Raw genomic sequence first — 19,234 nt, 5'->3', positions numbered from 1 at the left:
CTCTGCCCAGATGGTTGTGTGCCCGGCTCTTACTTCTCCATGCCTGTCCTCCAAAACCACATTAACAGAGATCTACATCCTACAAGATGCAGCACACTCCACACCTCTTCTCCTACTATTTATTTCCCTAGAGGCATTATCACCAATTATGGTCATCCCTGTGTGTCTGTGAGGGATTAGTCCCAAGGCTCCCTGTGCTGTGCTGTGCTTAGTCACTCAGTCGTGTCTGACTCTTTGCAACTCCATGGACTGTAGCCCACCAGGCTCCTCTGTCCCTGGGGATTCTCCAGGCAAGGATAACTGGAGTGGGTGGCTATGCCCTCTTCCAGGGGATCTTCCCAACTCAGGGATCAAACCCAGGTCTTCCACACTGCAGTGGATTCTTTACCATCTGACCCACCAGGAAAGCCCCCTCTGGTCCCAGAGAAGCCCATGAATACTGGAGTGGGTAGCCTATCCCTTCTCCAGGGGATCTTCCCAACCCAGAAATTGAACCAGGGTCTCCTGTATTGCAGGTGGATTCTTTACCAGGGAAGCCCTCCAAGACCCCCCACATATATTCAAATCCATGAATGCTCAAGCCCCTTGTATAGAATGGCATATTATACTCAGCCTTCTCTAAATGCAGGTTCCACATCAGCAGACAAAGAGGGCCCACCACAACATGAAAGCAAAGGCTTTTCTACATCCCCTGTGCCTAGAACACTGCCTGGCATGTAGTAGGTATTAAAAAAATTTTTTGTAGAATTAAAAAATTGAATGTTGGGCCCTAGACATTAGAGTCCTTGGGATATTTATATTCTAAGACTGATTTTGTTTGATTGAACTTGAACCACATTTTCCAGAAATTCTTAATATACTTCTAAAAGCCTTATTGGTTTTTCCTGATTAATGTTCCAAACAAGAAATTGGAAGGACCATTGGGGATGCAATGTATCCATGTGGAAATGTGACTCTAGGCATGTTTGAGAAAAGTCAGCAGGCAGTGGAGGAAAATGATCAGGGGCTTATTTATGGACTATTACTGATTCTGACTGGTAAGGAATAGGGTTGCCCATGCACTCAGAAGGGTTAATTGTGTAGTAGGGTTTCAGGAAGTTTTTCTTTTTTCCACTTTTTTAAAGATTCTTTTCCCATATACCTGATTACAGAGTATTGAGTAGAACAAGATTTTCATGAGTAAGTTCCCTACTAATACAATTAACATTCTAAATTGAGTCACTTTGTTAGAACTGACAATGACATAGATATTGACATGTATAGGAAGGCAAGCACTTTGCAACCTCATCTTTTGGTTGACAATTCTGTTTGAGTTTTTGATCATGAAAACATTCTTTTTATTTATCTACTCATTCAATAAATATGTATTCATTCAATAAATATGCTATATATGTGCCAGGTACTGCTCTAGGCTCTGAGACTTAGTAAAAGAATTGACCACATCCTTTGAAGCAATCAGTTATTGAGTGTCCATGAAAGGAAGAGAAAAAAAGAATGAAAATCCACAGATGTGGTTCATCCACTCCCAGATTAGAAACCATAGACCCATGGCAGAGTCTTCTGCTCTATTGTTCCCTACACATAGATGCTATTGTTCTCAGAGGTGCATTGATAAATCAGTACAAATAACAGTGGATTGTTTTCAACTATGCACTCAAAAAAACCTCTTATATTACACAGGTGGATAGTGTTCACTCTGCTAGAGCAATTTATAAGAGATCTGCTTTCAGAATACCTATAGAGAGTGTCCTGAGAATAGAGGATTGGTTTTAGGAACATGGCTGCAAGATGGTGGGTTGAAATATACCGAAAAGGGACTCTGTCTCTGCTGCAATGGAGAGCAACTTTGCTGGAGTAACTGGATTTGGGTATTTCAGATCCCAACTTATCTAAAAGGAAGTCCTACATGGTACTAGCCTCTCTGACTTCAGAAGGCTGTGTTCAGTTCTCCAGAAAGTGATCTCAAAGTGTTGGGCACTTCATAAGCTGTCCTAGGAATATGGACTCAACTTTCAAAGAGATTAATTTTTATCTCCTATTGAGAATGACACTCTTGACTAAAAATCCAAAACAATTGACTCATTTATTTCCTTTTTATGTGAAGACACAAGAAAGCACTGGAACTAGCTAATTTCTTCCAGCTAGCATCTTGTCCAGACAATCTGTCTTGGCAATAATCTCACCATGGGGCAGCAGTTCTCAATGTGGCCATGTAGTAGAGTCACCTGGGGGCTTAACTATGATGGTGCTTGGGTCCCTTCTCCAGAGATGCTGGTATTTGTCGATTTGGGGGTACAGCTTTGTTGCTGGGATTTTTAAAGCTTCTCGGGTGCTTCCACAGTGAAGCCAAGGTTGAGAAGCACTGCTTTAGGATGAGTGATGGCATTTGACCCAAAACATTAACAAGAGTCCTAAGAAGAAATCAGGACCTGGGGACAAGTAGTCTAAAGAGGAAAATCGTTGCCTGGTTTCATGCTGAGCTTGAAAGCCAAAGTTTGGTGCAGGATGGTGAGGATCCTGTGGGTCCTGGCCATTTGAATGTTAAATGACCACCAGCCCCATTTTTGCTGGTGGAAAATGTGTCCATGCTTCTCTGTTTCACCTTTCTTCCAGCCTGAGGAATGAGAACCCTGGTGTGGTACCCAGTAGAGGGACAGCCTTTCCACTACACCATCTCGTTCTGGCCAAGATGAGAAGCCATTGATTTAAACTTGACATGAGCTGCTGTGAGAAATAAAATAAAAGTTGGCGCACCAAATTTGGGTCGGTTGAAATTCCATGGAACTGACCCACGTTTACAACATGGCCTTCAATACAGCCTGTGAACCCAAGAATTGGAAACCCTGATACAATTCATGTTCCTCCTCCTCCAGATATGTGCATATTTATAGAAGGAACAAAACCTATGCAGGATGAGGGGGTTGGATAATAATATGTGTGAGTACACTGATCTGTCTGAGCCATTTCTTGGCTGTCTGCTTTCAATGGTAATAAATATCCACTAAAAGCCGTCTGCTGTATGTGTTTTTGGTAAAGTCTTGCACTTCCCTGCATGAATACATTCAGAATGTAAGCACCACACACTCCACGACAGAGACTCTGTTGTACTCTGAATGCCTAAGTTATGCAGCTTAGCAGCTGTGATAATGTAATGGTTTGCAAAATAATAGACGGGCCACACGTCAACCTGGAATAACACGTCAAGTAATGAATAATGTGGGTGCAAAAAGGTTTAATTTATACTGTGTTAAAGATACTGCTCCAAAAATACCACACCATTTCAGACTTTCCAGGACAAAAAAAAAAAAAATCCTCTTTTACTTGGATATTTAAATAATTGCAGTAAGAGAATTCTTTCTTATTTATTTTTTCAATAAAGATATCCAATTTCTACTACTCTGTGAAGAAACAGATACTGAATCTGATCAATTGTTCAGATACACACGTTCCCCTGCAAGACACATGCTTTGGTCTTAGATTTCAGAATGAATAGGAGAAAAGCATTTGTATCCTCAGTCTGCATTAACATATAAGCATGGACACATTTTCCACCAGCAAAAATGGGGCTGGTGGCCATATAACACAAGATGTGTGGCTCTTCCTGTTTATGGCTTCATTCTGATCCTCTTCCCCAATTTTCTCCCTGAGGGACGCTTCTGGCATCTTTCAGATTTCATTCATTCTCTCAGCTAGTGAATGTTTATCACTCTCCTGTTAGGAACCAGGGGCCAAGTTGTGCCGCCCGTCTCCAGGAGCACGTCATCATGTGGAGAATGAACATGAGGGAAACCGGCTGACAACAGGCAGAGTCAATGCAGTGTCATTTGTGTTATTATAAAGGACATACTACCACTCCAGTGTTCTTGGGCTTCCCTGATGGTTCAGCTGGTAAAGAATCCACCTGCAGTGTGCGAGACCTGGGTTCCATCCCTGGGTTGGGAAGATCCCCTGGAGGAGGTCATGGCAACCCACTCCCGTATTCTTGCCTGGAGAATTCCATTGACTGTATAGTCCACGGGGTCGCAAAGTGCCAGACACGGCTGAGTGACTTTCTCTTTGACTTTCAAAGGACATTCAGGGGTTTCCTAGATGGCGCTAGTGGTGACAGAAAAAAAGACCCTTCCTGCTAATGCAGGAGATGCAAGAGACACAGGTTCCATTCCTGGGTTGGGAAGATCCCCTGGAGGAGGGCATGGAAACCCGCTCCAATATTCTTGCCTGGAGAAGCCCATGGACAGAGGAGCCTGGGAGGCTACAGTCCATGGGCCACAAAGAGTCTGACATGACAGAAGCGCCTTAGCACACACACTCAAGGGACATTTGGAGAGCTTAGAGAGCCTGAAGGAAGGAAAAACAGTTATTTATACTTGGGGAAGGGATAGGGTACCTGGAAAGGCATCCCACAGCATGTTATCTTTAGGCTGAAGGGTGTGAATAGGGAGTTGAGTAGGTGGAAGGAGAAGGCAGTGTGTATCAAGCCTACAAAAGCACATGCAAAGGCCATGCGGCAAGGGAGAACGTGGTAGTCGGAGGAACCACAGATATGTTCAGTGTGGCTGGAGTGTGCAATATCCAGAGTAAAGGGTAGGGGGAGACCAAACTGGAGAGGGTCTCGATTATGAAGGGCCTAGTAATGATCTTTAGGCATTTGTACTTATCCTGAGGCAGGGATTTTAAGTACACAAGTGGAAGATGACAGGGGCCTGAACTAAGAAATGGGGAGGCATTAGATGTGAGAGAGATTCTTGAGCTAGAACCGGCAGCATATGGTGAGTGATTAGATGGGGGACCGACCCTATGGAAAGGGAAGATACCTGGGTTCCTGTGTGGGTGTTCAGCTGGCTGTTGGGGTTGGAGGAAGAGGAACAGAATTGTGGATGAGATGATGAGTTCCACTTCGAACATGTTGAATGTCAGAGGTTGAGACACTCAAGAGAAGAGAGATGTCCAGTCCACCCTAGGACACGTGGGTCAGGCCGATAGGATAAATCAGCAGGGAGATGGGCATCCTTAATAAATGCACACAGTAGACTTCCCTGGTGGTCCAGTGTCTAAGACTCTGTACTCCTAATGCAAGAGGCCTGGATTCAATCCCTGCTCAGGCAACTGGATCCCACATGCCTCAACTAAAAGATAGCTCATGCCACAGTGAAGATCAAAGATCGCATGCCACAACTAAGACCCAGAGCAGCTAAACAAATAAATATTTTAAAGAAATACACACATTAAAGCAATGCAGGCCAGATATAGCTTGGCCCACCCTTAGGTTTTGGACTTACAAAGGTAATCTCCATCATGAAACCATTTCCTCATATTATAGAGTCATTGAAGTTTAATAAAAAATGTTCCTCCCGTCACCAAAGTAAACTCCTCCCCCCACTTAAAGGCCCACACTTGCTCTTACTTAACTCATTTATACATTATGTTCTTATATTTATTAGGATTTTCCATGAAGTTCAGTTTTACCTTTCCAGCTGTAGAAGCAAAAGGCCCTACAGAAGTCATCCAGGCTTGAATACGTTGACTCAGTTGGCACTGGTGTGCAATGAATTTGAAACACTCTGTTTTTCATGTTTACATAAAATTGGGAGGCCATGGAAAATTATCACCAGGAAATACTTCTGTATTGGCTTTATCGAGTGAATGACCCTTAAAGAACCTCTCCAGGTAACAGTAAGTGTGACTAATGAGTGTGTATAAAAGGCTATTGGTTGTTAAAAATACAAGACAAGTGTTCCTCTACTCAAAGGTAAACTTCAAAAGTATGCCTATTGAATGTAAATTGGTATAGCCACTATGGAAAACAATATGAAGGTTTCTCAAAAAGCTGAAAATAGAGTTGCTATATGATCCAGCAATCCCAATCCTGGGCATACATCTGGAGAAAACTCTAATTTGAACAGATACATGCACCCTTATCAATGGTAAAGAAGATATTGTGTGTGTGTGTGTGTGTGTGTATGCAATGGAATACTACTCATCCATGAAAGAATGAAACAGTGCCATTTGTAGCTACATGGATGGATCCAGAGGTTCTACTAAGTGAAGAAGTCAAAGAGAAAGACAAATACCATACGTTATCACTTGTACGTGGAATTTAAAATATGACACAAATGAACTTATCTACAAAACAGACTCACAGACAGAAGGGTAGACTTGCGGTCGTCAAGGGGATGTGGGTGGGGAAGGGATGGATTGGGAGTTTGGGATTAGTAGATGTGAACTATTACATATAGAATGGATGGACAACAAGGCCCTGCTATACAGCACAGGGAACTATATTCAAAACACTGGGATAAACCACAATGGAAAAGAATCACTTAGTTGCACAGCAGAAATTAACACAGCACTGTAAGTCAACTATAATTCAATAAAATAAAAATATGCCCATCATTAATGGTTGCCTCCTTTCTACATGCCAGGTATCATGGTAGGGTCTTACATACATCACCTCTAATCCTTAACAGCCATCTTTGAAGGTAGATAGTGCAGATGAATAAACCAGGCTGAGAAAGCCTGAGTCACTGCCAAAGTCACACAGTTAGTGGAGAGTGAGGCTCTTCTTTCTTGAGACAGTGTGGCTTCCAGGTCCACCCTTTCTAACCCACCTAGGTGCTTCCTTCTGCACCTGAATCATCTTCATTTCTAGTTTCCAGTGTGTGCGTGTTAGTCACTAAGCCATGTCTGACTCTTTGTGACCCTATGAGCTGTAGCCCACCAGGCTCCTCTCTCCATAGAATTCTCTAGGCAAGAATACTGGAGTGGATAGCCATTCCTTGCTCCAGGGGATCTTCCTGACCCAGAGATTGAACCCGGGTCTGCTACATTGCAGATGGATTCTTTACCATCTGAGCCATCAGGGAGAAGGGAATGGCTACCCACTCCTGTATTCTTGCCTGGAGAATTCCATGGGCAGAAGAGCCTGGTGGGCTACAGTTTATGGGGTTGCAAAGAGTTGGACACTATTGAGTAACTAGAGCTTCCACTTTGGGCTTCCCAGGTGGTGCTAGTGGTAAAGAACTTGCCTGCAAATGCAGGAGACTTAAGAGATGTGGGTTCACTCCCTGGGACAGGAAGATCCCCTGGAGGAGGGCATGGCAACCCACTCCAGTATTCTTGCTTGGGAAATTCCATGGACAGAGGAGCCAGGTGGGCTGCAGTCCATAGGGTTGCAAAGAGTCAGACAAGACTGAAGTGACTTAGCACACACACATCTCCATTAGTTAACTGTAGCTGGATTGTATGACTATTGTATGCTTTATAACTGTTTCGTTTATATAAACCCCAGATCCCTAATCTCTGCTATATTACCAAACACAGGCATTTTAGATGTCTTTTTCCACTCTGCATAGCATGGTGATGGGCTGATGGCAGTCTGTGAAAACATGAACAAGAACCAGGCTTGGTCTCCCAGTCTGAGTGTTTTTGTAATTCAGGATTTGATGGCTGTCAAAGTAGCAGAGTTAGAAATGTGCATTCCTGTTTTTTCACCTCAACTTCTAGCAGTTGGAAAACAGAAGCCCCTGTTTTTAATCCTGAACAACGCATGACTGCCAGTGTACTAGGTCATGGGTTCTCTTTGGTTGCCAGAATCTCTGTCTTTGGTAAGTTTCCTTTTCTGTGAAGTACTAGTGACAAGCTGGGTATAGCCCATTTCTCAGGGCCAGGTTGCAATGTCAAAGCTCTTTCAGGGAGCAAAGGTGATGAAATATGGACTCGATGGCAGGGATGTAATATATCAGGTCCCTGATTGAAGTCCTGCTCTGTCCTTGACTGTATGTCTTCAGAGGGAAGATTAAACCTCTACATGTCTTGGTCTCCCTGTTCATACAGGGCAAGGGCAATAAATAAGCCCAATTCTCTGTGCCTCCCTACAAAGTGCACTGGGCAAAGGTGTTGTAGAAATGCAAAGTTTTACCGCCATTAAATATCATGAGGCCATTGAAATCACTGATGTCTGGCACCATGTAAACTGCTGATGTAACCAAGAAAGCTGTCACTTCTTGAATTCAGGGAGTCCCAGGAAAAGAGCACTGGTTCTCCGTGTTTGCCCTGAAAGTAGATGCCACCTCTAGCCTTTCCTGCCCCCTTTTTATATAAATATATGATGCTGATTCTGAAAGTTGTCATAAAACCAATAATGGCATAAACTATCCAACTGAAATCGACATGACATCATATGTTCCAGTTAGACTCCCCCTCCCCCATGGTGGAGGGTAGTATGGAGCCTCATAGGAACATAAAGGGGCTCCTCTTGTGAGTGATGGGATCTCGGACCCCTCCACTTCACAGCTGGCCATGGAGATTAATAGGACATTTGATGCTCCACTGATGGACATGCTTCTCTTAAGGGCCCAGAAGCTTTCAGATTAGACTCCTGAGACCCTGGCGACACTGGTGTGTCCAAAGGCAGGACATAGGTCTGTGTCTGGAATGTCAGTGTACACCAACACATGCAACACACAAGTTTCATATGTGACACCGTGTTCATATATTGTCAGCTTTTCTTAAACAAATAACAGAAACGGTGCCTGCATACATCTGGACTTATGAAACATACGTGATTTATTACACCTCCATCTGGAGATTCTTATGGTTAAATAGGTTACTGAGGATTTTGTGTGTACATGTGCAGGATAATGCTCGCGTTAGTTTTGTCACGTGGTACAGCTCTGGTGTGGGCAACTCACATTTGCATGTGAGTTTTCATGAACAGAACATATTATATAAACTTAATTATGATACAGGTCAAAAAATTTTCACTGGAACCCAAAATCACGTTCAAGATAAGCTACATTTGTAAACATAACAGTTAATTTGTAAATTTTGCTATAACATTTGGTCCTATAATCTAAAGCTCTTGGTATAAAAGAGAGCACACGTTAGACACTGAATACATTTAAGTTGATGACCCTCATATGCAGCCCAAGAAATATGTCTCAGAAGAAAGACCTACACACAGTAAGAAAAGGAAGTGAAGTTTTTTCACTGTTACTCAAATGGCAGAAAAAAATGTAACTCATAGAAAGTCAGGAAATCAACTCCCTCTGGAAGTCTAGATTGCCCATCCTACTTTTAAAACTTAAATCATGTTTTCCTTAAATGTAAAAATTACTGAGTAGTCAGTATACAAACCAGAAAAAGTCACTTGAATTAGATGCTGCTCCCCTTTATAAGATGCAGCAGGTTCGCTGATCTATCATGAGAGCAGTTTGTGATCCTCTTTGCCTTGTTGATTTAAGATTACATCTTAACCTAAAACGTCTAAGTAGACATCCACAGCTCACAGAGGGGCCTTCCATAATGCAAACAGATTTTGGGTGTTTCTGAGACCCCCTCATGTGTGGATACGGGCACTGTCCCCACATGCATGAGCCCCCCACATCCTAAGTATGACCAGATTTGCATTAACGACAGTCATTCCCCCAAACTGTATTAGTCACTCCAGAGAAGGACAAATCCCTGTTATTGTTTTACAGCATCTTCTCTGCCAGGCGCTACCGTAAAGTAAGCATGTTTTCAGAAAATTAACACAGCCACCATCCATAATGTTAAAAAAAAAAACCAAAACTGAATGATAGCAAGGTATTTGAAACAACAACGAAACAACAGAGGGGATTGTAATCAACCAAGTGCATCATTTAAACCCTCAAAGCATCACAGCTCCTTCCGTCTTTATCACCTCCTTTGAAGACACTGTCACCCAGAAAAGGACAGGGAATTTGCAGCCGTGCTGCACTAATGGATCTGTTTCACCAGAGAGGAAAGCAGGTTTTACAGCCCAAAGCTCTTCTCAGCAAGCACCCGCATCTTCCATCCTCTTTCCAGAGGGCAATCCCTACCCCAATCTTTCATCTTTCATCTCTAACAGCTCCCACCTCCATGCACAGCCGACCAGAATTTGCTTCAAATTTCTTATCATTATCTGTTAAGAATAAAATTGCATATACTACAGATTTCTCCAGTCCCAGGAATTTGAATTTTTTTTAGGAAAACATGACTTCCAGAAGGGATGCTATGTACAATGAAAAGAAGCCACTCCTTTGCTTTGGAGCAATTGCTCGGGTGAAAAGCAAGCAGCCCGCCACGTTGCTTACCCTCTCCACACTGCGTCTTCTCAGAGATCCATACGGAATTTTCAGTAGGAGTCTTTGGGATCTATTTGGAGCCACTGCAGCTTGAACCACCATGGTGTAGAGCCGTGGGTGAGTGTGTCTGCGTGAGTGTGAGTGAGAGTGTGTGTGTGTGTATCTGTTCCCAGCAAAGGCAGAGATGGAGGCGTCCTCAAAACTAAGTTATGGTCTCCTGGAGGTTTCCCAAATATCAAATAACTGAAAGAGGGTTTTTTCTTTTTTTTTCTTTCGACCGTATGAGTCAAGATGTGGTGTGTCTGGAGGTGGGGGATGGGGAAGAAAAAAAAAGAGCCCAAGTTCTGCAACTTCAGCGCGCCTCCCGCAGCTCAGCCCTACTCCCTCCTGCCTGCCCCTGCCTGTCGGTCCCTCGGTGAGGCTGCACGTCCCAGGAGTGGGCCAGTGAGTGACGCTTCTGGGGGGAGTGATCCTGAAATGTCAACTTTGCTTCCCGCGGCTCCAGACGGTAACCAGGTCAGTTGTCTAATGGAAACCCTATCAGACGTATTATTCATTCTGTCACGTGACTCCAAAGCCCCTCGGCCGTACAGTAGGTCACATGCTCACCTTAAAAAGACTATTTGGAATATCACCATCTGGTGCAGAGATTAATGTGCAATTCTGCATTCTGATTTCACTCTCTTCTGGACACAGGGAAAATATTTGAAGGGCAGTGGCATAACACAGTGGGGACTTGAGGGGGAGTCCCTCTTTGTAGTCATAAATTATACGTACGACCCTGAGCGTCAGACGTGCATATTTTTTTCTTCCTGCTTTCCAACAGATAGAAAACAAATGTAGGCATACAGTTAATTATATATGTGAATGGCATCCACAAAGAGGAAGTCTGAGGGAAGAAAGGAGAAAATGTTTGTATCACATGGTTCAGATGAATCAAATCAAATACACCAGACAGACTCCCATTTGGCATCTCCTCATTTAAATGTTTGTGTTACAGAGCATTGATTTTTATGTGTGCCAATAAACATGAAGAAATTATGTTTGATTTTACAAGGCTCTGAAAAGGACTATCTACGCTCAGACTCACCCATCACATTTGTATATTCTTCTCTAATCAGATGGTGTAATTCTACATCAGACAAGCTTCTCCGACCGAGGGCACACATGCTCTAAAAATTTAAGTGTCCTGTAATATTTTGTTTCTGACATATTGTTCACTTATGAGACTGCCCTCATCTCTACTCCTCCCTAAACCTGCTTATTTCGATAGCAGACAAAATTACTCAACAGGAAAAACAAGTAAGGGGCTTCTAGGATTGGAGGTATTTTAGGGTTTTTTTCTTTTTAACTAATTTTTGCCTCCGCTGCTCTCTCTGTTGTGGCGTTTTATGAAAGGGATGCCATTTCCTTTGTAAAAATCCCAGGCTTTTGGGTGTTTGCCTAATATCACTCTTATGTTTTGGGAACCAACTTTTATTTATTCTCTACAGACCCGTTTATTGAAAACGATGGAAAAGAAAGTTCTATTTATTCTAAGAATCTGATGGGAAGTGGGGGTGGGGTGCAGAGGGGAAAAAAGTGGAATTTTACACTGCTTGAAAATGAATCCGGAAAACACTCCTAGAAGGAGGGTGTTCCTGGGGGTGAGGGTGGGGGAATGGAGACGTGGGTCTGGTCACCCAACTCAGACACACATTAAGAGGCAGTTAAAGAAAGCATCAAGTTGATGTGGGAAATTCCAAATATACAACAATCGGGCTTTGTTCGTAATGGGTTCCATATGTGCAGTTGGAGAGTTAGTGAGAGGGTGAGAGGGAAGGGGTGGGGGTAGACGGGGTGGGGGGAGATGGAAATTTCTCCAGCATGACCTGCACAGAGTCTTTGGCGAGGTGGTTTAGGCTAACTCTTCTTCCTCTTTCTCATTTCCTTTCTGCACTGCCTGGTGGAAATGCATCTGGAATGCTACCCAGTAACCTGGCCAAATCAAGTCTCTCTTCCTTGTTGATTCCACAATGGTTTTGAACAAAGGAGAGGCACATTTTCAAAACCCTGATCTGGCCAGAGCCCTGGGATTTCTGTTTGCAAGTGTAGCTTGAGAGGGGGGCCATGGATCAGATCAACAGAGAAGTCACCATCTCTTCCTGACCCAGGCCAGGGCAAAGCCCCTGGGAGCTGGATTTATTTATATTTGACTAAATGCAACTTCCTGTTTCCCAGGGGTATTAATGAAGGTTTCGATGCAGAGCTCAAGTCTTTGCAGCATAGTTCAGATCATAAGAGACACTTTGATGAACTAAGTGCAAATAAAACAAAAACATATGCCTTTGATTAAAGTTAAAATACATATAGAAGAGAATGTTAATGGAAACAAAAAAAAATAACCCTTGGCCAGACTCCCACACATTTGAGCCCCACACATTCTACCCCCCTCCCCTAGGGGTAGGGTGTGGGGCAGGATCATTTCTCATATCAGCACTGGCGCCTCCTCCCAGCTAATAGAGAATCCTCCCCAGTCCCCACAGAGTAGGAGGTTTGAACCTCAAACCTCAGAGAGGTTTGAAGGCTCTTAAAGTTCAACTTGTTCAAAATTATCTTTCTGACGGTCTTACTCTAGGTGTTTGAGATTTACATGTTTTAATTGATTATTGAATCTAATGTATTTATTTTCAGAAGACTATTGTTACACTGTTAGAATACAAATATGTTTCTTGGGAGTGGATATAACCCATACCTTAGCAGATATGACCACTTTAGAGAGGTGAGGGTAACTGATATTTAGTGAATGCTCGGCCATTGCCAGGCAACATGCTGGAAGGTTACTGATGACTTGTCTGCGTGGCAGAATTAAGTTTTATTATCTCAGTGGTAAAGAATCCACCTGCTGATGCAAGAGACACAAGGGACTTGGATTTGACCCCTGGGTAGGTCGGGAAGATCCCCTGGAGAAAGAAATGGCTACCCATTTCCCAGTATTCTTGCCTGGGAAGTTCCATGGACAGAGGAGCCTGGCAGGCTACAGTCTATGAGGTTGCCAAGAGTCAGACATGACTGAGCATATACAAACATCCATGTTTTACAATTGATGAAATTAGGGCCCAGAGAGGGTTAATAAGTTGACCAAGGTAGCACAGCTAGAACTGTCAGAGCTAAGATGAAAACCAAAGTCAGTTTGGCTGATTTCAGGGCCTGACTTGGTCCCTTGTACTCTCACCTACTGCAGAGGACTTTATCCGATTATAGCACTTTGGAAATCTAAAAAAGAGATGTATCCACAGTGCCCAGCAGAGGAATGGGAAGACCACTGTCTTTGAAAAAGAGAGAATGTTAATACAGGAAATGGTGTTAGACGGAGCAGTGCTAGTGTCTCTGGAACCACTGCTTTGATGTCCCTTGGAGCTAAGCCTTTGAAATGGGGTACAGCTGGCTACCCCCACCCCCATCAGCAGATTCAACCAACCTGGAGACAGGCTTTGACCTGCAATTGGTGGAACTTACGTATGTGGCATTCACCGATACTGGGATTGGTCCAGGAACCAATCCCCTGCTGATACCATCAAGCAGCTGTATTACTTAGAGCATGTTTTTGCCAGGGTGGTGGATGATAGGGTTCCCTTTGCCTCCAGGGAGCAGCAGCCTAATGCACAGGGGACAGACTGGGAGGATCTTGCCCCATCAGGGTATCAGTGAGCCCTGCTGGGAAATGGTATGGAGATGATAGACCTCCATTCTTGAGTTCCTGAAGCTGCTGCTTCTGATGCCTCTGGGAGCACAGCACCCACTCTAGGCTGGTGGCGCTTTTTAGTTGTTCATTCTGAATATTTCCTTCCCATGTTAGTGAGAAGTATTCACATTCAAACTCTGGAATGAAAATGCATGGGAATCAATCAAGCGATATTTCAGGAAAATCAATGAAGTAAGATGTATCCAATCAAATGGGAGTTCATGGTCAGGGATAGCAGGGGGAGAGAGAAGGGGGGTCAGGGAATAATGGCCTGTCTGGGGGAAAGCATTTCCTAACAGCACAGCTAGTGGGAGGCTGGAGGGAAGGTCACCTGGGGTGATGTGTGTGCCCGGGTACGATGCTGACTTCCACGTCAGGCCACTGACCATGAGGGCACCTGCGTGGCAGCCGTGGGAGTGTGCCACGAGTGATTCCTGGGAGAACACTGGGCACAGAATGGGGACTGATCTTTGTACTCTCCTGCCCAGAGTGAGCCTGACACACTAGAACCAAGGGCTTATCCCCACTCCTGGCCCAGGGCCTGCAGTTACCATTTGTGAGGCCAGTCCTTTTTGGCCCTCGGCAGGGGCACGACAACCCACTCCAGTACTCTTGCCTGGAAAATCCCATGGACAGAGGAACCTGGTAGGTTGCAGTCCATGGGGTTGCTAGGAGTCGACTGAGCGACTTCACTTTCACTTTTCACTTTCATGCGTTGGAGAAGGAAATGGCAACCCACTCCAGTATTCTTGCCTGGAGCATCCCAGGGACGGGGGAGCCTGGTGGGGTTGCATGGAGTTGGACGTGACTGAAGCGACTTAGCAGCAGCAGCAGGGGCATGTGGATGCCAGTCTCACCACTGACTGTAACTTACTGGCACTCAGTCAGTTCATTCGCACAGCATGATTTTGTTCATTTGGCAGAACACAAAGGGAAGGGGTTATAGGACGGAGAGTGTCTGAGGGAGGTGACTGAGGGCATGCTGTGGGGGAGGGGAGGGGTCAGAGGGCAGCCTGAGGTCACTGTGAGTCTGGGGTCGGGGCAGAAGGTGGTGAGCTGAGAAGTGTCAGAAAGGTGAGCTGAAGTGCCCTTCCAGAAAGAAGGACAGAGTCCATCTGAGAAACATCAGCCCTGGCCTTTTTGGCCACTTGCATCCTTTCTCTGGTGAAAGGTGGACTATGACTCATATTGGGGAAACAGGACAACAGAAAGCGGGCAGTTGAGGTGCTTCTCCCAACATCCACCTCAAGCCATTATTTCTTGTCAGTTGAGGAGGATGTGAAAGGGCTCTTGCTAAGTTTTATCTGTGGTTTCAAGGCAGCAGGCGCCACCTTCTTCCAACCCCCCTCAAGGGTTTGCGAGGGAGGTTCTGAAGCCCTCAGTTGACTTTCCCTTCAGGATGTCCAGGCAGGAGGATGAGAGTGAAGGGGGCGCCATTTGTCCCTCACCTCAGACCTGGGGAAGGGACTGGCTGTGGGGTGCCCGCAGGGAAGGTGACCGGGAAAGGGGGGTGCCTGGAGCAGCCGCTGGAAGCAAAAGGAAGGAGGTCACTCCCATCCCACAGCCTTGGCTCATCCCAGGTGCTTAGCGTGTTGTGTGGAGGAAGGCAGATGGAGGCTGGGGGCAAAGAGAGGGATTTTATGTGACCACCTGGGAGAGAGTTAGATATTGTGATCTATAGTAAAAAATATGCCTTTGAGGGCTTCCCTTTGAGGGCTCAGTGGTAAAGAATCTGCCTGCCAACACAGGGGACATGGGTTCAATCCCTGATCAGGGAGGATCCCACGTGCCGTGAAGCAGCAAGTACCACAACTACTGAGTCTGCGCTCTAGAGCCTGGGAGCTGTAGCTTCTGAAGCCTGCATGCCCTCAAGCCCCTGTTCCACAAGAGAAGCCACCTCAATGAGAAGTTTGCACACTGCGATAAAGTAGCCTCCTCTCGCCGCAACTAGAGAAAAGCCCATGCAGTAGTGAAGACCCAGCACAGCCATAAATAAACAAATACAATTATTAAAAAATAAAAAAGTATATACATTTGGTCTTAGTCTCCTTTCCTGGCACAAAACTCTTAACACTCTTGGAATTTTCTAACCAGTGGGAGTGATAGAGGAACTTTTGTTATATTCATAAGGTGAAGTTTGGGAAGTCCCTAGGACACCTAAGAATGGGGCTGGTCACCTGAGGAACCCAGCCTGTGACTGGAGGGCTGCAAATTTCAGCCCTACTCCCTGACTTCTGGGGAGAGGGGAGGGGCTAGAGGTTGAATCAATCACCAAGGGCTGATGATGTAATTAATCCTGACTATGTAATGAAGCATCCATAAAATCCCAGTAGTCTGGGGTTTGGAGAGCTTCTGGTTGGAGATGTGCGGGAGATGGGTGCACTCATAGTTTGTCCCATGCTTCTCTTCCATCTGACTGTTCCTGAGTTGGATTCTTTAATAATCAATTGGTCATCTAGTAACTAAAATGTTTCTGAGTTCTGTAAACTGCTCTAGCAAATGAACCAAACTCCCAAAGAAGATCTGATTTACAGCCATCTGGTCATGACAACCTGGACTTGCAATTAGTGTCTGAAATTGGGGGTGGGGAAGGCTTGTAGGACTGAGCCCTCAACGCATGGGAAATGATGCTGTCTCCAGGTAGACTAGGACCTGCCTGGTGTTAGAGAATCACTGATGGCAGAACCGCCTCCTGTCCGCCTTCCCCACACGCCGGCATTGGGTTCAGGAAAGTTAAGAGGTATCGCTTGTGCCTGGGAACTGTAGTGAGAAATCCCTAGCAGTGGGTAAGGTGGGGGTGGGGAGGTGGGCAGGGACTTCCAGGAATGCACAGGCGTCCTGCAAGGACGAGACTGGGTTTAAACCCCTGTCTGATCCAGAGAGAGACTGTTTTGACTTGACCTCTCCCACCTTCCCCACGTCCAGCATCATCCGGCTCTGACTCTTGAATGAAGTGTGGAGTTTTTAACGACTGTCATGTAAAATAGATGAGAGAATCGATCAGCTGAGATGGACCCAAACACAAGAAGACAACACATTCCTAACCAGTTTGGAAAATCCCTCCAGCAGGAGGGCGGGAAACCCTGTCTTTCTTCAACATTCCAGCACCTTTTGCACCAGCTCCTAACTCAGCTAACTTGGGTGATTCTTGTCACATCATATTAGAGTAAGCTGTGACTGAGGCTATGCAAACAGAAACACTGCCGACAGTTGTAATTTTCTGTTTGAAAAGTGGCTGGAATTTAGGCCAAACATGAAACCCAGTATCCCAAAGAACAGAACCAAGATGTGGAGCAACACTGGTGTCCCTGGACCTCATGTGCCCAGAGCCTGTGGGATTATCTACAGGTCCCCGTGCAGGAGTTTTGGTTTCTCTTGGTTGGAACTAAGGTTTGCCCTGGTGCTAGGCATGGTAGTCATTACCCAGCTTTGGACAGACCTTCCCTCCTCCTATGGCATTTGGAAGAAGCAGTGGGTAGGATGGTAGCTAGCTTGAGTTAGCAGATGGATTTTTCCTTCCCTTCTTCCCCCTACCCCTTTTCCTCTCTTTCTGTGGCAAGCTTCTTTTATCTAGTTGGGCTCTGTCCTGGGCTTCATGGAACAGATTTTTTCCATGACCATCCAGGCAAAGAAAAGAAGTATTACCCGAATCCTTCAGTTTGACTCCCGCTCATCCTTGCTGGGAAAGGTTTGGTGGACGAAGGTGAATCTATTATTTGCTTCTGAGGTGACAACATTGTCTGTGCTCTACTTGTATTTCATACCAAGCTCCACACTAACCTTACCCTTGTCTAAACCAATGTTGTCTATTTCAGGAACTCTTCTAAAGGTGTTTTTTTTTTTTTTTTTTTAAATACAGTCCTTCCCTTAATTCTCACAACACCTTATCAAACAGGTACCCTTGTTTTCCCTGGATGAAGAAACTAAGGTAGGGAGAAGTGGAGTCACCTGTCCGGGGTCCACGGTAAGTGGCCTCACAGTTGATGAACTGTTACACTCTCCGAGATGTGCCTAGAATTGAGGACATAAGAAACCTTTTGCTTATTGGAAGAGTTTTCTTTTGTCCCTAAAACTCAGTTCCTGTCCTTGATGAGGGTCTCTGGGGAAGTGAAAGAATGCTGACCTTATACCTGACCTGGCACCTGGAAGGTTACTGAACACCTACCCATCAGGAGAAAATGAAATCATGTTTGTGAAAGGTTTTTGTAAATCACACACACACACTCTGTCTCTCTGTTTTCCTGTTACCACAACGGCCTTCCTGGGCCTCACCATCTACTTCTCTCCCTCTTCATACAATATCCTGCTATGTTTCATCCATCTGAATTCCCTAAAGATCATCCAGCTAAGCCCCACTTTTTTTGGTGGGATAAAAAGATTTTGAGAACTCCCTCTTGAGGATGTTTCATTTGGGTATAGAATTAATTAGTCCAGAGTAAGACCCTCTATCTCCATCAATTCAAAGACACACATCCCATCACAAAAGAAAAGATCTCAGTCTTCCAGGACAGGGAAGAAAACGTAGCATTTTGCTGATGGAAACCTTGCTTACTAACCAAGCATCCCAGAATCCCATTCAATCTTTATGATAGTGATCAAGGGGAAGAGAATGTCAAGTGGAAGATATTAATGGTTTATGTGGAGGATTAGTCCATATTCTGTCTTAGCAACCCTTGCTTCATGGACATCAAATAAAGGACTCATCAGCATGCTGGCAGGATTATTTCAACTAGTCACCCAGGGAAAGAGGGAACAGGCAGAGCTCCTGGATTGCAAGCAGCTGATGGATCTTATTCCTCCACAGGAAAGTTCTTCACATGGAACCTGGGTATGATTTGCCCCCTGCCTCCTCATCAGAGCTTCACTTGCCCTTCCCAGCATGAGACTAAGTCAGGCAATCGATGGCCGCAGCATGGAATGATGGCTTTTCTGCATGGCAATAATGGCTGAGTGCATGTGCTGTTAGGAGTGATGTCACGGCCAGGTCCTGAGGAATCAATAAGGTTGCCAGGATGCCTGTGTGATTAAGAAGTCAATAAGCTGACCTGTGTGGGACTGGTCATGTAGATTGGCTTTCAAGGCCATTTTGCAAAACCCTTTTTCATGTGCTATCGGTTGTGGATGGATTTTGATAACTAGCATTGATCTGCGATATTTATGAAGTGCTGTTTGTACTGGTTAAACTGTGTAATTGCACCTAGAATGGACAGATAAATAATGTCCCTATCTGTGGTATTGACCACCCAGGATTAGCTGAATATATATGTAGTATACTTCCAAACAGTCAATGGAGGTTGACTTTTGATTTATCTTTTAGCTGTCAAATTTCAGTTAAGCATTGGGTGGTAAATGACCCACTCTTAAATCTGCTGCTAATTTCCATGCTTCCTTTTCCCGGAGAGGAGAAGTTTAACATGCAATT

At 44.8% G+C, this 19,234-nt stretch overlaps 1 protein-coding gene and 1 long non-coding RNA gene across 4 annotated transcripts in view; one reads left to right on the top strand and one right to left on the bottom strand.

Annotated features, from left to right (window-relative positions):
• The window catches only part of FRMD4A (FERM domain containing 4A), a 515,353-nt gene that overhangs the window by 357,244 nt on the left and 138,875 nt on the right, over window positions 1-19,234 (bottom strand). For 2 of the 3 annotated variants that reach the window (XM_006066017.4, XM_044928110.2), the window contains exon 1: window positions 10,098-10,332. The exons of the other annotated variant lie outside the window; for it this stretch is intronic. In XM_006066017.4, the coding sequence (XP_006066079.3) occupies window positions 10,098-10,190 (93 nt within the window). In that variant the 5' untranslated portion in view covers window positions 10,191-10,332. Of the gene's footprint in view, window positions 1-10,097; window positions 10,333-19,234 lie in introns of those variants that run through there. 3 annotated transcript variants of the gene reach the window in all.
• LOC123329252 lies at window positions 16,058-16,966 on the top strand. The gene is made up of 2 exons (XR_006544626.2): window positions 16,058-16,552; window positions 16,738-16,966. It is a non-coding gene; the product is annotated as an uncharacterized LOC123329252 (long non-coding RNA).

This window comes from Bubalus bubalis, chromosome 14 (genome assembly GCF_019923935.1).
Source record: "Bubalus bubalis isolate 160015118507 breed Murrah chromosome 14, NDDB_SH_1, whole genome shotgun sequence".
Classification (NCBI taxonomy): Eukaryota; Metazoa; Chordata; class Mammalia; order Artiodactyla; family Bovidae; genus Bubalus; species Bubalus bubalis.
The sequence above is the reverse complement of the archived record's forward strand: the minus strand, read 5'-3'. Positions and strand labels throughout refer to the sequence as shown.